We start from the raw sequence: 25,164 nt of genomic DNA on the forward strand, positions 1-25,164 counted from the left end.
GACCTTGTTGGCTGGCGATGTGGAGACTAATAAACCTACTAAGCTCTGTTCTGTGAAAATAAATAAATAAATAAATAAATAAATAAATAAATAAATAAATAAATAAAATAAAATAAAATAAAAATTTGGCTCTCAAAAGAAATTTCAATCGTTGTACTGTTGATATTTGGCTCTGATGACTAATGAGTTTGCTGACCACTGGTCTAGGTCATCAAAGGCATGGGAAATCCAAGAAACTGGCGTAGCTAAGAATTGCCTGCCCTAAGGAGACCTGATGAGCACATGTAATGTCATATCCTGGATGGGATCCCAGAACAGAAAAAACATTAGGTACAAACTAGTGAGATCCAAATAAAAGATGGTATTAGGTAATAGTATTATATCAATGGTTGTTTCTTGATGTGAAAAAGGTACATTAATGTTACAATAGGGGGAAGTGGTGCTGGTGATGTGAACTCCTTGAAAACTTTTGTGAAAATCTAAAACAATTCTAAAAAAAAATATTTAAATTAAGAAAACATAATCTGCAATACTTTCAACAATAAAAATACATTTAAAAAAGAAAGCATAATGTGCTTACGTGCAATATGGGATTCTGGAGTGGATTTCAGAACTGAAAAAGGACACTAGTGGAAAAACTGGTGAAATGTGAATAAAGTCTGGAGTTTACTTAGTAGTAATGTACTAGTGTTGGTTTCTTAGTTTGATGAACGTACCATGGTAATGTAAGAATTAACATTAGTGAAAACTGGGTAAGGAGTATGTGGTAATTCTATATTGTCTTTGCAATTTTTCTGTAAATCCAGTTATTTCAAAGTTAAGAAAAAATAAAAAAATCTTTATTGTTTAAAGTATTATAAAGTGCCTCCCTTTCCCCCCATTAATCCCTTATATCCCACTCCACCCCCCACCCCTGCCTTCCCTCTGAGATTACTCAGTTTGTTCCATGGTTCTATGTCTCTAGATTTATTTTGTCCTTTAGATTCCACATAACTGAGATCATGTGATACTTGTTTTTCTCTGATTGGCTTATTTCACTTAGCATAATGCTCTCCAGGTTTATTTTTAAACATGTAATGGAAGGTAGCTGGATGTACAAGCTGCTTGGACCACCCCAGATAACCTACATGATGGCATTTGGTTTGTTTGGGACTCTGCAGTGGCTCTCTCCCCTCATCTTAATACCATCCCCCGGATCTGCTGTATCGATCTGAATGTATTTCATGTGCATGAATCTACACCAGAACAGTGGCTGTGGTTAAACAGGGTTGCCTGGGTTCCCCAGGAAACTAGATTACTCAAATTTAGAGAACAAAACAAAATGAAATTTGTCAAGCTTCAGAAATGAAGGCAACAGGAGTGCAGTTGAGGAGAGTCAGTTAAACAAGAGCTCAAAACAGAAAACAATTAAGATTTTGGAGGAAATAAGACAATGGTTTTAGGCTGGGAAGAGGGCAGGCGTCATGAGGAAATGTTGACAGGGAGGGTGCTCCATTTTCTCTGCCTTACTTATGACTTACTTATAAACTTTTACCCATATTACCCTTGCTACTTGCAATATTAGATGAACAAAGATTGGCTTTAGAATCAAGTGTCTGCCATGAGTTACTAGGAAGGGTAGAGCAGATAGGGGTTAGGGCAAGAAGGGGCATTTCTAAGGCCACAGCCAAAAGACAGTTCCAAGCCTCTTATTTCTGTGGCCATCTTCTCCACCAGACTATAAGCTGCTTCTGGGATAGTGAAGTGGCCTTATTTTTCTCTAGTTCCAGCAGTGCTCTGTACATAGGTTTTCAATAAACATCTGCTTAATAAATAAGGCAGGATGCTAGAAACCAGTGAAGTTGGAAATGTTTTTTTCTTGAAAACTTATGGGGAAATAGTATTAATAAATTCCCTAGATGTCTTTAACTTGAATCCCCACAATAACGAAGGTACTTAAAAATGTTCTGATAATTTGATTTTTTCACATCAGTGATAGAGATCTGGCCTTTGACTCTCAAATATGGAATTATTGGGATAGACATATTTATGTTTAACATATTTCAAAGAATAAAAAAGTTACTGCCCAGCTGTATAATTTGAGGACCAAAGAAAATGGTATGCTAAATTATGCTGAGTCATTCATATTTCATTTCTAATTGAGGTAAATAAACAGAAAAACACACACACTATGATTCTTTGAAGAAATTTTAATGAAATGTGGTTTTAAACTTTTTCATTTAGCACAGTGGTTCTCAGCCTTCCACACCAAGTCAATGATGAAATTTTAACCAAAGGAGAAATTGGAAAACAAGGCAATATGGTTACTTTTTTCAAAACCTAGGTTTATTCACTTTAATAAACCATTTCTTGTTCTAAGATGGTAAAATTGCGCTTGACTTTCTTTTTAGTACTCAAGTGTTCTCTCCTTTATGAAGAAGTGAAAGCAGATGGTGGCAGGTTAAAAAGTGTTGAGTTGGCAAAAAATTGTCAGTGCCCTGTGTCAATCCCTAAAATGCTATTTGTTCACGAAATCCTAATGTCTAGAAAGTGCTTAAACACACACACACACATACACCATCTAGTAGGGCACTGAAGGATTCAGAAGAGGCAGTTAAAAATGTATGTTTGTTGAGTTCAACCATTGTGTAGGCACTAAACTTTATACATACACAATTTCTCAGTAAATCTTTACAATTTCAGTTAGGCATTTTTAAATTACAGTTAAGTAAATGGAAATTAATGTAGGATAAATAGCTTGCCCAAGGAATGTGCTAATAGAGGGAACCAAATCAAGTTTATATGATTCTAGAATCTGTGCTCTTTTCTAGAATACCACATCATTTATTATAGTGAGTCTCTCTAATACTCATTTTTGGGAAGAATATTGTTTAGTTTTTCTTTGTATACAACTTGACGCTACCTTTCAACTTCACTTTCTGACTTGTAACTTTGAACTGTATTTATATAGTGATGACAAACACTTTAAGACTCATCTTAAAAGTGTAGTATTATTCTCTTAAGCTGGCATCCTAATTATTTTTTGCTTTTTTGTTCAAGAAACCACATAAAATCCATCTGGAAATAGTCATCTGGCAACATCCCAGTTATCTGCAGTTGAAATGACCAGCACCACAGCAGACTACAAGTCCTCCTCGGGAAGAAGTCAGGGAAAGCTGAGCTGCCTCAAAGACCTATGGACATCAAGTTCTTTGAAACACTAGACCAATCCAGACCATGAGACAAAAAGAAAAAAAAAAAAAAGGACTGGTTAGAAAGCCAATGACATAACTACTCCATCTGTTGGATAAAGTACAGAAGAGTGAGCAGACAGATGGGAACAGGGAGTGAGGAGAGTGGAGAGGAGGGGAAAAAGTGAATATAACTGACAAGAGGAAGAACTCAGCACAGGGGTAAAACCTAGACAAACAATATTCAATTAGAACTAGAAAATCCAGACCACTCCAAGACCATGCTGATTAACAAGGATATGATCATGGCTCCCCAGCTTCTTGCTTACATACTGCAAACAAATGTAGTAAAAACATTTAAGCATATAGATAAACTCAGCGATGTTAATTTTAGAACCAGAATTAAATTTTCTTTTTTTCTCAGAGGTATGTAGCTAATGCACTATAATTTAGGGGTTTAAAATATGGCCTTCTGCTTGCTAAAAATCAAATTACAAAACAAGACTTTGTCTTGCATTTCTCAAATTATCAATGTCATCTGAAAATAAAGTCACATTTTTAGCAAGTGTTGGCAACCAACTTTTAATAAACTATTTAATTTTCAGAAACATATGCTAACCATCAATGACATGATCAGGGTACCACTGCCCCAGATGTTATTTCATTGGTACATTATATCAATATTTACAAAGGCTTTCAAGTTCAATAACACAAAACAAAACAGCTTAGTTTTTAAAACTACAATGTTTTAAAAAAATGTAAACAGTTCGATTTTACATTATTGTAAAAAAGAAGACTCACTCCTTAATGCGGCTTACTTTTTTTTTAAGTGAGCAAAGCCTGGTGCTCATGGATAAAGAATGAAAAAAATTCTTTACATAGAAACATTGTGCTCCAGTGTGGCAAAAAAATTATATATATACGTACAAAGAAAAAAATCGTTAAGTCCACAATTTAGACCACAAATAAAATCTTGTCTCCAAATTGAGAAATTTATAAAAACCATTTACACATGGTTGTTGACCTACTGAAAACCTATATAACATTTTAAAACAATAACTCAGTCAAAAGATACCACTTTTCTTAAAAATTAAATCTTGTGCAAAAGAAATTGTTTAAGCTAGAAATAAGACTCCTTCCCCAGTAAGAGGCCAAAAGAGCCATCGAAATAATTTAACTTTGTTAAGATTTAGTGCATGTAACCAAAAGGCACACACATGGGATTAATATATTAATATATTTTCATGCAAAAACCTGTGCATGTTCACAATTATATAACAAAAACACAAATATAACAAATGTAAAGCCTAATATTTGGCAATGTTATTCTAGCCACATTCCTTTCTAGTCTATCAGTCCAGGATTTACTAGATCATTAACACTGCCTCTCAAAAAATATATTATATTTGAACATCTTCCAACAAAAATTAAAAAAAAGGATGTTAGCCTAAAACACTATAATTTTTTTTCAATTCTGATACATATAGAAAGTTACTGATGTGTTTATTTAAATGGCATTTTCAAATTAAGATACATTTTTCTTTTTGTTAATAAATACTTTGATTGCTCCAGTGAAGTCAGCAGAGAGAAGAACTTCTGTATTATCTGTCTTCATAATACCTTAAAAACATAAAAAAATATTTTAATTGACTTAAAGGGATTATTAAGTCTGCTGTTAACAATTGTCACATGCCCATGACCTTTGGGGTAGAAGATCCTCTCTCTGCCTCTTCCATCTCTCTTTCCTGGCTCAATCCTGTAATCCTTTCCCTCCTGTTCCACTCCTTTCTGTGGTTCACTTCCACTTACTGGGTGTTTCCCTGACTTAGGTAGATTACAGTCCCTTGGGGCCTGGAGGCCTGTATTTACTCCCAGGTAGCCCAGGCCTCTAACTTGTCTAATGCGTCATTTTGTGGCAGAAGACTAGAGTGCTGGCTGGGAAGTCTATTGCTAACAGGGTTCTCTAGTGAGGTTGATGGCAAGGTTTATTACACAGCAGAACACACTGCCATGATATGAAGTACATTTGTGAATGCTGACAGTACCTTTTCCCTTTACAGTCCATAATGAAGAGCTTTGTAACTAGTGATGATGAATGGGAAAAATGCGTACCTCTTATATTACCTGCTATATTTAACAAACAAAATTCAGTGTAAACTAATTCTATTATGCATATACAATATTTGTGGATTTAAGGACTGGATAGTAAGGAAGAAAATAATACAAACTTTAACTGGAAAGCTGTGTACAGGATGAGTTAGACAAAATGGTTTCACTCAGATTTGCTAAGAACATATCCTAAGCCTTTGAACATTCCTTCCTATCCTTGAGGCATATCTCAAAGTAGTGCTATGCAGCAGGAGCAGCAGCAAAGGACTTAGGGATATGAGAAAGGCTAGAGAAAAAAATAATTCATTATATACAATAATAATGAAGATTATAATGGTAATGTTGACATGCCAGGCTTTTACTAGGAACTTTATATACGTTATTTTCAACTCGTATCATAACTTTGTAAACTGAGTATTTTCACCATTTTACACACGAGGAAAACTGAAGCTTACATTGCCAAATATATCGGGAATAAAGAGAGAGTAATCAGATATAATTTATCATATCATACCCTGGGTTTAAGAATTTATTCTTAGAATATACCTAGACAGTTACAAACAACATACACAAATCTAACCATGATCCATTAAACGTGTCTCTTTACAAAGAAGTTCAAAGAATAGTACTTTTCATTTTTTCTCAAATTGTTTTAAAAGCTAGAATTTTCTGGGAAATGTGTAGGGGAGATGTATAGATTGTCAAAAGATAACTGGGGGAAAAGAAAAGGGAAAAAAAAAACACCCAAATGACTCATTAGATTAAAAAAATAAAATGAAAAGAAATATTTCCAAACAGGCACTTAGGTAAAGATTTAATAATTCTGAGTCATTTTATTTTTAGATCCTATAATTTAAAAGAGTTCTAGACTGAAGTTCAGCTTTACTATCAATTTTTTTCTTAACAGACAGAAAAAAATAGTATATTTAGTATAGTGTACAGGGCAAATAACACCATAGGAGAAATAACTTTTAAGCATTCCAATACTTTTAGAAGCACCTTTTGTACACTGTATTGCTGTGGCTTTACAACTTTCTAAAAGGCCTGGTTGTAGTCTCTAAAGTGAGAAAACACATTTACTGACCTCTTCTGGTGATTTTAATAAAAACTTCTTTTCATTAACAACTGGTCCAAATTTACATGGTTTTATACTCTTAAGGACCACTTTTTACATAATTTGCACTCAATATTACATGATGGCTTCCTTTTACTTCCTAATCTGAGTGTTTTATTTAGCTAGAATTAGTACTTGTTCTGAAAGCATATGCTAAAAAGGGCAAGAAATTACAGGCTTGTAAATAGCTACCTAAGAGAAACTATAAATTTGTGGCAAGTAGAAAAAAAACACTGCTTTTATTTTGGTTTAATTCATTTATTCAGCAAATGTTTATTAAGCAGCTACTATATACAGGCAAGCACTGTGCTAGGCACGGGCACAACAACAAATAAGATATATAAAGTCTCTGTCCTCATAGAAGTTAGTCTAGTAGAAGAAAACAATACATTTTATATTTATATGTTTTTGTTTACGTTTCTCCAAGGAGAATAGCTGCCCATAGAAGAAATTAAGAACTTTCAAATTTTCATTTTTAATTCCCGGGTGATTTTAAAAAGAAGTAAAACTTGCAATAACTGTTACTGAAATGTTCAGAAATAGGTATCTTACAATCATTATGTTGTAAACAAAAAATGTTCTTCACAGTTATGAAAACTTCACAATACACAATATTAGGTCAATTAGGATACAAAATGTTGGTTAGATAAAAAGTAGGACAAGTACAATATGAGTACCTACCAGAAGTTACGGTATCTAAAACTTCAGCATCTTCACTTTCTGACTTTTCAGATTGCACATCCCAAGACAACATTAAAGTTGGGTTAGGGGCAAAGATGGCCGATGTAACAACTGCATTATGTGCTGGGGGGAAAAAAATTACTTCAGGATAACTAATAAATCCAATTCTAAACATCAAGACAGAGAATAAAATATGCAAAAATACAATAGTGTATGTTTCATGAAAATATCTCTTAAAACTAACATATAAGTAACTAAGAACTATTTTAAACCCAAATATATTTTCTAAAAGAAAATACCATACATAAGTTCTGAGAGTCCATGACTTCTCAAATTTTACACATGTATAAATTCTTCTTTGGCATGGAAATATCCAACAAAGGCAAATACAAAGCAAAAGCACATATATTAGCCTCTTTGAAATAATGTCTATACAAAGTTGCTTCTAGTACATCTGCACTTCAAATTTATTCACTTGAACTTTATTCACTTATAAAAGACACAAAAGTAGGCATTTACTTACCTTTAATACCTTCCCAAAAGTCATTACGATCTCTCCTGACTGAAGCAAACTTGCTTAGGTCGTGGTAAGTACTCCAGATATAAACATACTTATCTTCTGAGCCACTAACGAGGTAACTAAAATCATGGCTACATTTGGAGAAGAAAGAGAAACAAACACCTCAGTAAGTTTTTTAGGCTTCCCTCTATCAGAACTTCCTACTTTAAAACACCTAAGAAAACACCCAGAAGAATTTTGTTGAACTATAGACTCCTATTCTTGCTCTAGTCTAGAGGTTATGACAGTATAGGTTTGATATGGGGGCCAGAAGCAGTAGTATGCATCAAAGCTCTATGTTACTGTGCTACTGGCTAACCCACACTAGGAGGAAAGTCTCAAAACATGAAAGAGAGAACCAGAGTATTTTACCAATTAACTTATTGGGTAATTACAATATTCCCCTTTTCCACAGAGGATATATTCCAAGACCTTCTGCGATTGCCTGAAACCACACATAATACCAAACCCTATATATCCTTTATTTTTCCTATACATATGGTCATGCACCAAATAACAATGTCTTGGTCAATGATGGGCCTCATATACCACAGTGGTCTCATAGATTATAATGGAGTGGAAGATTTCCCATCACCTAATGACATCACAGCGATTGAAGTGTCTTAGTTCAATACATTACTCACGTGTTTGTGATGTTAGTATAAAGAAACCAACTGTCCTGCCAGTCATATAATAGTACATACAATTATATACAGTTCCTAATACTTGATAGTGATGATAAACGTTACTGAGTTATTATTTACTATACTATACATTATAACATAATTTTAAGAGTGTACTCTTTCTACTTATAAAAAAAGTTTGCTGCGAAACAGTATGCCATGTTACACTGGTAGCAGCTTCTTATATTTTGAGTTTATGGAGTTTCTTGATTACATCATTTTCTTGTGGACTTGATTTAATATTACGTTTTATAAATTTAGTGTAGCCTAAGAGTGCAGCATTTCTAAAGTCTACAGTAATGTCCTAGGCCTTCACATTCACTTACCACTCACTCATTGACTTACCCAGAGCAAGTTTCAGTCCTGCAAGCTCCATTCATGGTAAGTGCCTATACAGGTACAGCATTTTTAAATCTTTTACACCATATTTTTACTGTACCATTTCTATGTTTAGATACACAAATACTTACCACTGTGTTATAATTGCTTACAGTATCCAGTACAATAACATGCTGTACAGGTTTGTGGCCCAGGGGCGATAGGTTATACCATATGGCCTAGTTGTGAACTGGCTATATCATCTAGGTTTGTGTAAGTGAACTCAACAATGTTCCACAACAAGAAAATTGCCTAACAACACATATCTGAGAATATATCCCCATTGTTAAGCAGTGCATGACTACAGATACCTATGATATAGTTTAATTTATAAACTAGGCATAGTAAAAGATAAACAACAATAGTAAAATAGAACAATTGTAACAGCATACTGTAATAAGTTATGTGAATGTGATCTTGAAATGTTATGTGTATACACACATGGATATGCTGAGCAAAGAAATGATTCATATTTTTAGTGGGAAGGCACAAGATTTTATGATGTTACCCTGAATGGTTCACAATTTAAAATTTATGAATTGTTTATTTCTGTAATTTTCCTTTTAATATTTTTGGACTATGGCTCACCATGGGTACCTAAAACTGTGGAAAGCAAAACCGTGGCTAAAGGGGGGGCTACTATACCTGGTAATTACAGAAGCAAGAAGAACTTCTAAGAAAAGGAGTAAAAGAAAGAGTTAAAAAGAGGCAGGTAATTCAGAGAGTCTTCAGAGCCCTAAGAGTTCAAATGATAGTGTTATGTAAAGCTGTAAATATAGGACACTGTATTTCAGGCTGTTAAAAGTTTTATTAGCTTCTGTACCTAAAAGGATCAAGATCATAGTGGGGTGGGTAGTAAACTACCTCTAAAAAAAACACAAACAAACACATAAAGTACAAAAGCACAAATTCTAGAGCTAGGAGTCTTTTAATCCTGGCTCTGCACCGACAAGTGCTGACTTTAGGCAAATTACTTAATTTACTGGGTTTTGGTTTCTTCATCTGTAGAATGGGGGCAATTCTAACTCTAAACACCATACAGGTGGATTGTAAGTATTGTATGATGATGACATGAGATACCAGTTGTAAAAGTGCAAAGAAACTAAAAACGTAATATGTAATATAGACATAAGGCCTAGTAGATCAATGGAAAACAGGAATGTGGGAGAAATGTTCTGATCTCTTTTGGGAATTTCTCATTGCCAATTTACCTGAAACTTGCTTTGATCTGGCTGCTGCTGTTGACATAACCCTTATACTTCATGGAAAGTGACAAATCTCTAAGATCATATAGTCTGATTCTTGAGTCATTTGAGGTTACCAGTATCTAAAAATAAATCAAGGGAAAAGTTAAATGTATAATCTTTTAATCTAAGGTATGCTATAATTTATAAAAAGGGTGTCTATACATACACAACTAGAAAAAGCAGTATCCCATAAGAAAGGGAATATATTCTTAGCCAAGATATTAAGAACTAACTTTCAGGAACCTATACATAGTATGGAGAGATATGGTTTTGAATACTTAGTACCTTATTTTCTCCTGGTAAAGGCTCAATGCCAGTAATTTTTCTTCCAACCTTGTTGCGTCCTCTGGTAGATCGGACATGTATTTGTGTGTGGTATTTCAAATGCTAAAAAGAAATCACATATTTAAGAGATCAGAAATAGAAGGAACCTCAAAGGTCATCTGAAAACTCACAGACATGGTAATATTTGCCCCAATCCTATATAATAAATAAAACCCTAATATGTAAATTGACTGAATGGCAGAACGACCAGTCACTATGACATACACTGACCACTAGGGGGCAGATGGTCAATGCAGGAGATGTCCCCTGGTGGTCAATGCGCTCCCACAGCCAGAAGCCAGGCTCATGGCTGGCAAGCACAGCGGTAGTGATGGGAGCCTTTCCTGTCTCCACAGCAGTGCTAAGGACCCCTTGGGGTATGTCCGCCTGCTGGCTTAGGCCCAGGGAGAGGTCCCGGACTGAGAGAGGGTGCAGTCCGGGCTGAGGGATAATCCCCGCCTCCAGGTCACAAATGTTGTGCACCAGACCTCTAGTTTACAGATAAGACAGTTAAAATGCAGAGGGGATACAATAACTTATTCAAAACCACAAAAGTATTTTACTAAGAGTTCAATTACATAATTTACATAAGATAGTCCTTTTACCTCTGTATCATAGAAAATGCACCTGCCATCATATGTCCCAATCACTGCATATTTGCCATTCTGACAGAAATTTGCAGCTGTGATCAATTTTGTTTGACCATCTACTTCATTCCACAAAGCCACTTTTTTGTCAGGTATGTTCCAAAGGCGGAGCTTTCCATCCAATGACCCACTCAGAAAATACCTGTCATCCTAAAAGTGTGACAAAATTTTAGAAAGCTTTCATTCTACCACATCAAGATAACTCATTAAATCAATACATTAACTCTATTAGAAATGTTTAAAATATGCAGATCTCATTTAAAAACTATTACATGCAGGAGGCAGTTAATCTCTCTCATCATTGATGTTTCTCTCTCTCCCTCTCCCTTCCTGTCTGAAATCAATAAAAATATATTAGAAAGTAACAACAATGAGAAAACACAGTATTGCCCTGGACAGAGTGGCTCAGTTGGTTGGAGTATCATTCTGTACCCCAAAAGGTTGCAGGTTTGATTCCTTGTTGAGGTGTGTAGGGGAGGCAACCAATCAATGTTTCTTACATTGATGTTTCTCTCTCTCTCTAAAGAAAAAAAAGAAAAAAGAAAACACAGTATTTCATTTTAGAGAAATGACATTGTGATCACTTCATCATATCCTTAAACTGCTTTTCTGAAAGTATGGATATTAATAGGTAATATGTTAACATGTATATTGTGTAGAAGGGTTCTGTGATCAAATTTGAAAATTCTGGGTTACAGAAAATTAAACAAGATTCTCAGTTCCAAAAGGGGGATAAAGTAGGTAGCATTTTCCAGCTTATTTAATCAAAGATGTTTTTTGTGGAGAGTTGGTATAGGGTCAGGATAAGAACATTTAGCAGGGCTAGAACCTTCAAGAAACATGCTTTGGGAAAAACTATCCTATAATGATACATTTGCCCATAGCCTTCTCTGTGACACATGTTAACAACTGGATAAAAGAGTAATGCCCCACAGAACCAGCCAATTTTTGGTACTCTGATATCATAACACCAGAGAATCACTTCACTAATCAAATTTTCAATCAAATTCTTGGTTTTAAACCAGGGGTTTTCAATTGGGGGTACTATGGCCCCAAAGGGAACATATAGCAGTATCTTCAACCATTTTTTAAAGATACGTTTTTATTGACGAGAGGGAGAGAGAGGAAGGGAGAGGAAGATGGGGAGGGACAGAGAGAAACATCAATCAGCACCTAATTCACACACCATGATAGAGGATTGAGTCCACAAACTGGGCATGAGCGCTAACTGGGAATTGAGCCAGTGACCCTTCAATGCATGGGACAACACTCAACCCACTGAACCATTCCGACCAGGGCTGAAGCCACTTTTGATGGTCACAACCTGGGGGTAGGTGGGTGGGGTGCTACTGACATCTAGTTGGTAGAGGCCAGGAATGCTGCTAAACATCCTAGAATGCAAAAACAGCCTTCCCTCCAGCTAAAACAAAGAACTATCCAGCTCAAAATGTCAACAGTGCCAAAGCTGAAAAATCCTGCTCTAAAATAAAACCAGTCATATCATTAAGATGACCTAATTTTTGGTAACATAAGAATTAAAGATAGCCCTAGCCTGTGTGGTTCAGTTGGTTGGAGGGTCATCCTGTACACCAAAAAGTGGCGGGTTCAGGTCCTGGTCAGGGCACCAGGTGGGAAGCAACCAATCAATCTTTCTCCTCTCTCTCTCTCTCTCTCTCTCTCTCTCTCTCTCTCTCTCTCTCTCTCTCTCTCTTTCTCTGTCTTCCTCTCTCTCTCTCAATATCTCTCTCCTCCCCCCCTCGCTCCCTCGCTCCCTCTCTCCTCCCCCCCTCGCTCCCTCGCTCCCTCTCTCCCCTTCCCCTGTCCTTCTCTCTCCCTATCTCCCTCTATGACAATTGGGATGTCAAAACAAGAAACAGATTCTCTTCTTCCCTCAAGATTATTTCTTCTTACTCACCTCTGAAGCCTGTTAAGGATAATCTATACAGGTTGGTTATTTTATGGCTATGGTATAGTAGGCTTGACTCAATGTCTACCAGTAGAAAAGCTTGGCCTTATTTTCAGATTTTTATTTACATTCATACATATGTGTATATGTGTATATGTACCTCCATTTTGCTATTTCTTTTACAACTTCACTATCTTCCTTCCAGATAACATTTAATAGAGTTATACTTCCTAAGAAAATGTCAATATCACCTCATTCTTCTCTAGAGCCTCCTAGAAACTCTCTAGGTCAGTAAACTCTTTAGAAATAGGGCTTTTCAGTTTTTAAAATAAAAAAATAAAAGTATAGAAAAATTACCAACTAAATAGAAACTTTAGTAATAATGGACTACATAGATAACCTCTCTCTTTCCACTGCTACATTATAATTAAAGTAGAGGTACAGGAAAGGATTTTGCTCACAGTTGCTGAGAGGGGTAAATCCATCCTTTTATTGCAATATTGGACGACAGGTGGGGGTGTTATTTGAAAGAAGCCTCAACATGCTTGATGGTTATAACTGATAAGATATTTACTTAGACTTAACATTTTTAATTTCCAAACTTTGGAAATTAAAGGGTTCAGAATTATTACAGCCTATGTTATAAGCTTGGGTTCAGAATTATTACAGCCTATGTTATAAGCTTGCCCATGGAGGGAAACTATATTGAGGGAAACAAAATAGTCACTCTTCTCTCTTAATCTGGGGAAAAGGAGGAAGAAATGTGAATATAATTGAAACATTTCATTAAAAAGACAACAGTATGATCTTGGAAGGTGTGACTGAGTTAGCTAAAGCACCATCTTAGCATCATCCTCAGCACCAAAGGGTTGTAGGTTCAATTCTCGGTCAGGGCACATAAACGGGTTGTGAGTTTGATCCATGGTGGGGGTGTGCATGAAATGCAACAGATTGACGTTTCTTTTCTCCCTCTCCCTTCCTCTCTCTCTAGAATAAATGAAAAACATATCCTTAGGAGAAGATTAAGAAAAAAAAAAAAGACAACAGAGTGGTGATGGCTAGAGGGAGAGAGTACTGCTTGGGTAAAAGGGGGGGAATGAGGGACAACTGTAACAGTGTCAACAATAAAAATACAGTAAAAAACAACAAATGCTTAACATCCTATATAATAAAAGCCTAATATGCTAAGTGCCTGGTTGTCCATTCAACCAATCAAAGTGTAATATGCTAATGATATGCTAAGGCTGCTCAACCACTTGCTATGAAGTGCACTGACCACCAGGGATAAAGACAGTCAGCAGGTTGACTAGTTGCTATGACGTGCACTGACCACTAGGGGGCAGACACTCCAATTGGTAGGTTAGCTTGCTGCTGGGATCTTGCCGATTGGGCCTGAGCGAGATGGGCGGGACATGCCCTGGAGCCCTCCCGTGTTCCCTCCCTGGCTGGTCACCCTCCTGCATCCTTCCCTGGCCCCAATCGTGCACTGGTGGGGTCCCTCGGCCTCACCTGTACCCTCTCGCAATCTGGAACCCTTGGAGGGATGTCGGAGAGCAGGTTTTGGTCCGATCCCCCAGGCCAGGCCGAGGGACCCCATTGGTGCATGGATTCGTGCACCAGGCCTCTAGTGTAGAGATAAGGATGTGATTGGAAATTTAATCATACATCAACAAAGGAGAGGGAAAGTAATCATACATCAACTAGGGTCAGCTTAAGTCCTCCGTTTAATTCACCTAGTTAATGAAGTAGAATCAACATATGACTTCCCTCATCTTCCTTAAAGTATAACAAAAAATGTATAAATAATTACTTACTCTTGGATGAAAAGCTATGGCAGTAACAAAATCTATATGCTGAAAACAGCAAAGGCATTCTCTTCTGGAAATATGCCATAACCTGACTGTTTTATCCATCGAAGAAGAGAGCAGAAAGTAGTTCTACGGAAAAATTGCGAATGATTATTTTATCGCCATATGAGAAAAACTACATATACAATAAAAATGAACTTTTAGTTTGTATGTGCCACAATAGTTTTGTTATTAGTATTCTTATACACAGCAGCAGATATAACAAAAGATTATTTAATTCATTTGGAAGATCCCATTTTTTTGAAATAGTTAAATATCATATTTCTTAGAGTCTAAGATTTTTTTTCACATTACCTATTCTGGAATTATATTGAAACTTAGCTAGAACTATAAGGCATCTACTCATTTAATTATCACTTCAGTTCAGTTACTTTCACATTGACAACACAGATGAATTTTAACTTACATAGATTCCCTGTCATTTAAAATGCCTTAAAAAATATTACCCTATAATGCAGGATGGAAATGAAAAGTTACTGTGTATCTGTCACACTGTAGGCAAGAAAATTAGAGAATAGAAATTGTCAAATCTTTCAGAATAGGTCACAGAATTTTTAAAGCTAGAAGAGGTTAACATAATTGATTTAGGCATTGTGAAGACCCATCATCCAGGAACCAAACATCTATCTGTCAAAGACTTCCAACTATCAGAGCTCTTTAATTTCTAAACACAAGCTATTTAAGAGGAGAACAACAAGTTATACTGAATGTGAAAACCACACTGAGATCCCAATATTCTTTGGTTTACATAAAAGTGCTAAAGAAATTGAAGTAATGATGACAGTTAATTAGTACTTACAGTGTGCTGAATATTGTTCTTAGCACTATAATGCAACCCTACAAATTAGTTATATGATTATCCTCTTTTACAAAGGAGAACACTGAGGCAAAGAGGTTAAATAATTTGTATACACAACTTGTCAGTGGCAGAGTGGGTAGTCTGGCTCTAACCACTATTCTGTAGAGTGCTTGAGTAGAACACATGTTATGGAAAACTACCAGGTGCTTTGTCACTTATTTAAAGCAATGAAATAATCTTACATCTTTAAATGTAGAAAGACTAAGCATAAATATTGATTTGGATATGTAAATGTATTGATACATATATGCTCTTTGGGCTAGTTTATAAGGTATACATTCTATGTGGTTTACCTACTTTCATATTGATGGTGTATATTGAAAAACAAACAAACCACACCTTTTAAAACATTAAAAAAACACACCAGAAAACAAACAATAGAAAAAAAACTGCAGAATTTTGAAAGATTTATAATAACTTTAAAAATATAATAACAGCCCCAGCTGGTGTGGTTCAGTTGGCTGGGCATTGTCCCATGTACTGAAAGGATGCTGGTACCATTCCTGGTCATGGCACATGTCTGGGTTGTGGGCTCCATCCCTGGTAGAGGGGGCATGCAAGAGGCAATGGATTGATGTTTCGCTCTCACATCTGTTTCTATCCTCTCACTCTCTCTCAAAAATCGACTTTAAAAGTCTTAGAAAATCTAACAACAATTATTTTTAATTTCAAGATCTACTTAGTTCCAGGAAAGTTTTGAAGAGTATGTGCAGTTTATGTTATTTCCTATTAATAACAACTATATAAAAACTGAACTTATATGCCCTAGCTGGTTCCTCAGTGGTTAGTGTCAGCCGGAGGACTGAAGGGTCTTGGGTTTGATTCCGGTCAAGGGCACATATCTAGATTGTAGACTTGATCCCCGGCTCTGTTTGGGGCATGCTCAGGAGGCAACCCAATTGATGTCTCTCTCACATCGATATTTCTCTGTCTTTTCCCTCCTTTCTACTCTCTCTAAAAGTCAATGGAAAGGAGGAAAGAGACAGAGAAACAACAACAACAACAAAACAATAAAAGCAAAAAAAAAAAAAACAATAACAAAAAACTATGGACCTTTGTTCACTAAAACTAACTTTATTCAATGCTTGCAATAGTCTATTGCTTGAGGTATATGAAAATATAAAGACAACCCTAGAAGTGAAGATGCTAAAGCACATGTGTCAAACACAAGGCCCGCGGGCCAAATCCGTCCCGCCAGGCCTTGCAATGTGGCCCACACCTCGCTGTCATCACTGCACTCCGCTGCGTTTTCATCACAATGACAGTTTATGACTGTTCAGTAAACCATTCGGCCCGCGATTTAGGCTGGATTTTAGATTTTGGCCCCTTCTCTGATTGAGTTCGACACCCCTATGCTAAAGACATGTTAAGATTAGCTCTAATATGCCAAGAGATTTCTGTTCAATAAGTACTTATTAAATAAGTAAAGTTAAGAAATTTTCTTAAACTAAGTATAATCTTGGGAGTAAAAGAAATTAGATTTACATCTAAGTTGTTACCACAACTAATTTTGTGATCTTGGATAGGTCAGAGGTCAAGTCTTCTAATCTACAAAATGAACTATTGTGTACCTCACAGAGTTATCATTATAAGGACTAATAAGGTAATTATTGTTACCTGGTACAAAATAAGTCTTCAATAAGAAGAAAACCCACTGTAAACACCAATTATACTAGATACTGAAGAAAAACAATAGTAAAATAAGATCTGGTTCCTATTCTTGAGGGGCTTAGAATCTAGTTAAGTAAAAAAGAAAGTTTACTCGCCTTCCCCCACAATTGTGTGAGTCAATTCCTTAAAATAAATCTCCTTATGTATGGACATGCTCTTGGTTGTATTACTCTGGAGAACCCTGACTGATACAGTGGTCAATGCAGAACTAGTATTTCCCAGTTAATGTGACATTCCAGGAAAAAATATTTGTTTGCTTTAACGAAGTAAAATGAGTGCAAGGTTCCTGATTATGTGCTTTGTAATTTTTGCTCCAGATGAATATGATTACCAGATTAAGGACATTTTAGATTTCCATCTGCTGACAACTCAGCCAGATTTCACACAGGGTAGGGAAGGGGTACAAAGTCACAATTAGAGTCCAGTTTAAAACCAGACGACAAGGTGAGGCCTCTTGTTCCAGGAGGTTAGAGAAAGATATTACAACTGATGGGTTATGAAAAGTATCCAGATATTTAAAGTATGGCAGGGGCAGCAATTCATAAATGGTGTGCTTTGAAGCTGGAGCTCAGAGCAAGCCCGACTAGTCAATATATATAAGCATTATCTTTGTGGGACATGAGGTTCTTTTGACATATTTAAAATATATGGACATCACTTGTATCCTTGAAAGCATTTTGTTAACTCAGTTGACTTTTCTTAATTTAAGGTTTTTAAATATTATACCCTTCTGAATTTTTAATATTTTTGATTCTGATTACTGACAAATTTCAATACAGATAAAATCAAAGTTATCATGCAAAATTCAAAGACTGTTTCCTGCTTCAAAGAACTTAAATCAAATTTAAAATCTCTCTTTAAATGTTCACAAAACTGCAAAAATATTGGTAAATGGCAAAACAGAACCTCTACTTCTGGAATAATTTTGTTCTAAGAGGGAAAAAATCACATAATTAATATTTATCATGGATTCATGGAATATAACTTAAAACTAAATTAATAATTTCACAAATGTGGTAGATTAGCCCAAAGAAGGCTTGATTAGATAGATCAGACTTCACCTTTATAGTTGAAGTCATATCCATTTTGCTAAGGATACTTTGCAAAATTATAAGAGGAAAAAGACACAGTATATAAACAGATCCAAATACAAGTGTCAAGTAATAGAAACACTTTCTTATGAGCCTAATGTGAGATTATTTTTAAATTAAATTAATTTGTACATAGAGCCCATACAGTATATATAAACATTTAAATACTTGACAGTGAGACAATCATAGAAATAAAGCATTTGTTTTATCCTATAGTCATAGTTACACAGAATAAAAATTTCCTACTTTCGACCATGAAAGATCAAGGAGATCAGCAGTATGTCCTTTATATTTGCAAAATGGCCGTTGTCGAAAAGGTGCATTTTTATCATCAGGGTCTTCATCAGTTCCACTGCATACCTGTTTAGACAAAGACAAATGTTAAAACCAGCAAAATAAAAGCTTCCCACTCTATCTGTTCTCTCATCATTTTATATGATGCTTGATTGAAATCTTGATTCACCAAAAGCAAACCACCATTTATGCTGAATCTGTTATCATTTCTTTACCTCCTTGACCTAACAAATAACAAACCAGGATCATTAACTTAAGAACAATTAAGTCGTGCTATCATAATCTTTCCCTCCCTAACAGAGTCTGTACTTTGTCCTTTTCTGAGCAGCTGTTACTTCATGAGAGGCAGGAGCCAGCACCAAAGGGTGATCATGATCAGTTTAAGGTAATCAAGACAAACTCTTCCCTTCCCAGTGATGACAGGTTTAGGAATGGGCACATACTACAATTTTTATCCTTAGACATAAGGGAAAATTTATTGTGGAAAGAGTAGGAGGGGGCTCTAAAATGATTTTCTCGTTCTTAAAAAGGACATATTAAAAGACACCTTCCTTTTCTCTGCCTCCAAACATTGTTATTTGCATAGGACACCCGAGAGTGTAGTAACCACTGGGAGGTCTATGAAGGAAACCAACCCGAGAGGACAGGTAAAGAATAGCAAAGCTGGAAGCTGGTAGGACCCTGTGACCCTGATGATACTACTGGGCTGCTGAATTAGCCACCCCTGGTACCGTCTTACCTCCAGACTTGCTTCCTCATTGTTTAAGTCATTTTCAGTTGGATTTCTGTTATTTGAAGTCAAAAGCATCCTGACAGAGGTAGGTGAATAATGATGCCATTCTTTTGTGCAGTGAATTTAGTTTACAACATGCTTTTATATTCATTATCTGAATGAATCCTAACAACTCTAAGAGTTGGGTATTAACATTATGAAGATAGAGAGATTGAGATAAAAATCAAGGCTCAAAGAGGTTAAAATAATATATTAAAGGTAACATGGCCACCTGCAAACAGCAGAACCAAAGCAGAAATATAGTGATTTAACATCAAGTTCAGAGGTTGTTCTTTAAATGTTTTAAAGTAGGGTTCGCCAACTGGTGGTCTGTGGACCACTGGTGATCCGTGAGATCCGAAAGATTGGCGACCACTGTTTAAGAGGATGTTAGCATGAGCAAAAATATGGAGTGTTAGCTAAGCCTTGAATATTTAGGAAAGGATAGGTAGGATGATGAGGATGGAGGAAAAAATGTGGAGATATAGTAGGGGATTAGGGTAGAAAGGTACTTTGAGACCAGATCATAAAGAGCCTTAAATTTGTGGCTTACAAAGTTAGGCATTCTTTTTTTTAATTTAAAAAAATTAATTTGAGGGGGGGGAGGATGGAGGGGAGGAGAGAAGAGGGGGAGAAGAGAGAAGAGAGAGAAGAGAGAGAAGAGAGAGAAGAGAGAGAAGAGAGAGAAGAGAGGGGAGGGAGGGAGGGAGGGAGGGAGGGAGGGAGGGAGAGAGAGAGAGAGAGAGAGAGAGACATCTATTTGTTATTCCACCCATTCATACATTCATTGATTGATTCTTGCATGTGCTTTGACTGGGGATTGAACCTACAACCTTGGCATATCAAGACGATACTCTAACCAACTGAGCTACCTGGCTAGGGTAAAAATTCAGATATTCTAATGCAGTGGAGAAAAAACACAAGGTTCTGGAAATAAAAACTAGCATGATCTGACTGGTGCCTTAGAAATAGAATGCTATTGTATAACAGATCATTTGAAGAAAGAAAACGGAGGCAAGAAGAGCAGTCAGTAAGTTTAAGTAAGAATAATGAGGGCTTGACCGTGGTGTGAAAGGACTGTTAGCCGGACCATCACCACCACCACCACCACAAACTCCTGATTACAAATGGCAGCTCTGAGTAAAGTCTCCTAAATTTAGAACAACAACAACAAAAAAGAATAATGAGAGCTTGAACTAGGATAGTGGGCATGGGATATATTAAAAACTACCAATATTATTTGTCTAAAACTTTACAGTTAATAAATGCCTATAGCTACTTCCCCTTTGCTGCTAGCCCAGGGAAAAACTGCTGGAAGACATAAAATTAAACAGGCTTGCCTAACTGACATCAAATTCATCCTTTGCTTTAATAATAATTTACATTTCATTAACTCCTTAACATATTTCCTTTAGCAGTGATTCCAGATACCTTTTTCCCCCTCCATAAATATCCATTTTCTTCTCCCTATACTCTACATTTTTTCCCCAAATACTTAATGTTTTTCAGATTATAAAGTAATATATGCTCAGTGTAGAAAATTCAGAAAAAAGCTAGAAAGTAGGAAAATTAAAACTAAAACCACCTTATGATCTAACATTTTGATAATTTTCATTCTTCCTTTTATTATACCACTGGAGGCTAGATGCATGAAATTTATGCAAGAATAGGCCTTCCTTCCCCTGGCTGCCGGCCCAGGCTTCCCTCTGACACCTGGGACCCAACCTTCTTCCCAGTTGCTGGCCCCCAGGACCTGGGATTCCCTTGTAGAGGGAGGCCCCGCCCACCCACCACAGCCTGCAGTTCAGGGGCCTGGGCCCTCCCTCTTTGGGGCAATCATGGAGCCCCCTGATTGATCACCCCACCAGCCAGTGGTCTGGGCCTCCCTCTGCGGGGTGATTATGGGGTGATGGTTGGGCTCCCAACCAACTGCACTGCACCTGCCTTAGCTGGCCTGGTGCCAGTGGGTGTCATAGCATGTTCCCGGATGGTCATTCCACTGTTTGACTGTTTGATCAATTTGCATATTATGCCTTTATTATATAGGATGAGTGTTTTCTATATTCCACTCTTAGAAAACATGTATTAGCTACATATGAATGCACCATAACTTAATCGTTTTCCAATATGTTGGTCATTCAGACATTTCCTTTTTTTTTTTTTTTTTTTTTTTTTACTAATATAAAAAGCAATTCATTGAACAATCTGGAACATGAATCTTTATTCCTCTTTGATTTAAAAAAACCACCCTAATATACATAGTCAAAAGGTTTAAACTGGAGACTTTTATTTATAGCATATTCTGTTATCTGTTTTAATAAAAGCAGGTAAGCTTAAATATTTTTTAGAAATACAGAAGAATGAAGTATCAAATAAAAATGACTGAAAACCCTACCACCTAGAGATAACTGCAAGTAATATTTTAGTGAGTTTCCTTTAAGCTTTTTAATATATATTCATAGATGTTTTGGCCAAAATTGGGATAATATTGTACCCAATTTTTCATTCTGTTTTTTTTTTTTCCATTTTACATTTTAATTAGAATATTTTTAATGTCACTACATAGTCTTTGAAAACAATTTAAGGATAGAATAATATTCTACTTGTGGGCTATCACATAGATTTTATTTTCCAACTGTTAAAAATTTAGCTTGTTCATATTTTAGCTATTATGAGAACACTAAGATGAAAATCTTTTTACTTACATCTTTGATTCTTTAAAAAATATATTTTTATTGATTTCAGAGAGGAAGGGGGAGGGAGAGAGATAGAAACATCAATGATGAGAGAGAATCATCAATCAGCTGCCTCCTGCATGCCCCACACTGGAGATCAAGCCTGCATCTCAGGCATGTGCCCTGACTGCGAATCAAACCGTTACCTCCTGGTTCATAGGTTGATGCTCAACTACTGAGCCAAGCCAGATGGGCTGATTATTTCTTTATAATAGATTTTTAAAGGTAGAATTATTAAAGATAGAATTACTAAATGAAATATATTTTATCTAATAGATATCTATATCGAGGAAGATATTTATATCTCTACATAAGTATATATTTATGTATGTAAATGTTTGTAATAGACATTTCAAACTTACATAGAGTAGAGAGAGAATATAGTAAAAAGTATAATGAACCCCAAACATCTATGACTTACTTTAACAATCATCAACATTTTGTTTTTATCAATCTTCCCAACTTTATGTATTTGTTTACTTTTGCTAGAACATCTAAAGCAAGAGCTGAATACCATTTACCTGAATACAATAAATACTATATAAGTATCTCTAACTAATAAGCTCTCTTCCTACCTAATAAAAGAGCAATATGCAAATTAACTATCACTCTGCTCACGCCACGCCCAAGCCACGCCCACCAGCCAATCAGAGCGAGTATGCAAATAAACCCAACCAAGATGGCTACGGGCCACAGAGAGCAGTTGAGAGGCTTGGGTTTCCCAGGCAATAGAGGAAGCTAAGCTTTCCACACACCCTGGCTGGCTTAGGCCTCCAATCCAGGCTATAAAGTTTCAATTATAGAAGATACATAAAACCAAACAGAAATGGCGGCAGCCATGGAGCAAGCAGGGGGCTTTGCTCTGCTCCAAGCCACAAAGTTTCAATTGTAGAAGGTAAATAAGCCCCAGATACCAGGGCCTCCTCTTGGGTCACTGGGGGGCGTGGCTGGCCTGCAAATCACCACAGTGCCCTCGCTCAGGCCATCCCACACCTCAAGGGAACCCCCACCCTAATCTGGGACACACTTTAGGGCAAACCAGCTGGCCCCCACCCATGCCTCTATCCTATCTAATAAAAGAGTAATATGCAGATTAACCATCACTCCAACACAAAATATGGCTGCCCCCATGTGGACACAAGATGGCCACCACAGATGGCCAGCAGGGGAGAGCAGTTGGGAGGGCAGTTGGGAGGGACCAGGTCTGCAAGGGAGGGCAGTTGGAGGTGATCAACCCTGCAGGGGAGGGCAGTTAGGGGTGGCCAGGCTGGCAGAGGAGGGAAGTTGGGCGAAAACGGGCTGGCAGGGGAGCAGTTAGACATCAATCAGGTTGGCATGGGAGTGTTTAGGGGGTGATCAGGCTAGCAGGCAGAAGTGGTTAGAGGCAATCAGGAAGGCAGGCAGGCGGGCAGTTGAGAGCCAGTAGTCCTGGATTGTGAGAGGCATGTCTCACCAGGATCGGGTCTAAACAGACAGTTTAACATCCCTCGAGGGGCTCCAGATTGGAAAGTGTGCAGGCTGGGCTGAGGGATTTTGTGCACCAGGCCTCTAGTTTATACATAACTACAATGCTATTATTGCACCTAAAAATACAATTTGTATCATCTAATATATTATCTATATTCAAATATACTGATTATCTAAAAATATCATTTTAAAGTTGGTGTCCTATGAAAACTTGCAAGCCTTTTGATATTCATTAGCGCCTACTAGATACTATGTTAGTTGTTGAGATACCAAAATAAATGACATTTATCTTATAACTTATTCTCAGTATTTATAGAATGAACCTTTTAACATATCAGATTATGTCATTTTCTGATGAAAATCTCTCCATTAGCTTCCATCATTCTCAACACAATAGCAAAGTCCTTGCAATGGCCTGATGCTATGACTGCCCCATCCACATCTCTGAGACTTCATTTTCTATGACTCTTCCCCTCACTCATAGACCCAATACTGTTTCTTGAATATACCAGAACTCCTGCCTTATAGGAGTTTCATTTGCTGTTCACTCTACCTGGAATGCTCTTCTCCAATAGAAAGCCATATAATCACTCCTTCACCTCCTTCAGATTTTGCTCAAATGACAACCTCTTGGTGAAACTTTGTTTGTCCACCTTCTTTACTCCCGTCTTCTCTACTTTATCTGCTTTAGTTTCTCCATGAAATTTATCATCTTCCAATATGTTATAAAATTTGCTTACTTCTCTATCTGCCACCACTAGAATTTAAACTTCATATAAACAGCTATTTGTGTCACTTTTGTTCACTACTATATCCCTAATTCTGAGAGTAGTGATTAATAGATAGTATACATTCAATAAATATTTGTGGACTAAATGAAGACACAGTGTCAGACCTTAAAATGTCAATTAGTGCACCAGGTTAAAAGCATACTAGTAAGCTCTACAGACTGATCAGAGGTGGGTTATAATTCCGAAGCTATATCTATCAACTGTGTGAAATTGGCGAGTTACTTAAAATCTCCTCACCCTTCTTTTCTTCATCTACAAAACAGAGTTCTTAATATTATCTCACAACAGTATCAGGACTGTTGTGAGGTTACAAAAGATAAGACATAAAATGCACTTAGCGAAGTACATGGCACATAGTAAGGACACATAAAACATTAGCTGTTGTTATGTAAATTGATATAGTATTATAAGTACCTTTACAAGAAATATGGGCAAAATATAATGGGAACAATGAGGGAGCATATGAGTAATTATGCATTAAGTGAAAAAAGGAACACTTCAGCAAGGAGACCTGAGTATAAAATGAATTTACCAGGCAACGGGTATTAGTATGTGTAAATACATGGAATCCACAAAGGGTCTGACATTTTTGTTGGGGCAACAATGAACTGAGTAGCTTAGAACATAAGGTTTGTGAGAGGGAAGGATGGAAAATAACAATGAGAGCTGAGGTCAGGCTGATTTCTGAAAGGCTCAGTCAAGCTAAGTAATTTGGCCTTGATTCTAGATAGGAAGAAAAGAGCCAAAAAGAGTGCTCAAACAGGACAGTAACATGGTCAGATTTGTTTTATAGGAAAG

The 25,164-nt window shown here is 36.5% G+C and overlaps 1 protein-coding gene across 1 annotated transcript in view; it reads right to left on the bottom strand.

Annotated features, from left to right (window-relative positions):
• Positions 1-2,171: 2,171 nt before the first annotated feature.
• Positions 2,172-25,164, bottom strand: part of WDR44 (WD repeat domain 44) — a 97,148-nt gene continuing 74,155 nt past the window's right edge. Inside the window, exons 13-20 of the mRNA XM_036443428.2 lie at positions 18,554-18,667; positions 14,633-14,755; positions 10,871-11,062; positions 10,227-10,328; positions 9,906-10,021; positions 7,598-7,725; positions 7,075-7,197; positions 2,172-4,790 (exon numbers count right to left, since the gene is read on the bottom strand). Of these exons, the coding sequence (XP_036299321.1) occupies positions 4,696-4,790; positions 7,075-7,197; positions 7,598-7,725; positions 9,906-10,021; positions 10,227-10,328; positions 10,871-11,062; positions 14,633-14,755; positions 18,554-18,667 (993 nt within the window). The 3' untranslated portion in view covers positions 2,172-4,695. The remainder of the gene's footprint in view (positions 4,791-7,074; positions 7,198-7,597; positions 7,726-9,905; positions 10,022-10,226; positions 10,329-10,870; positions 11,063-14,632; positions 14,756-18,553; positions 18,668-25,164) is intronic.

The sequence above is a fragment of the Pipistrellus kuhlii genome, unplaced genomic scaffold, assembly GCF_014108245.1.
Source record: "Pipistrellus kuhlii isolate mPipKuh1 unplaced genomic scaffold, mPipKuh1.p scaffold_m20_p_19, whole genome shotgun sequence".
In the NCBI taxonomy this organism is placed as follows: domain Eukaryota; kingdom Metazoa; phylum Chordata; class Mammalia; order Chiroptera; family Vespertilionidae; genus Pipistrellus; species Pipistrellus kuhlii.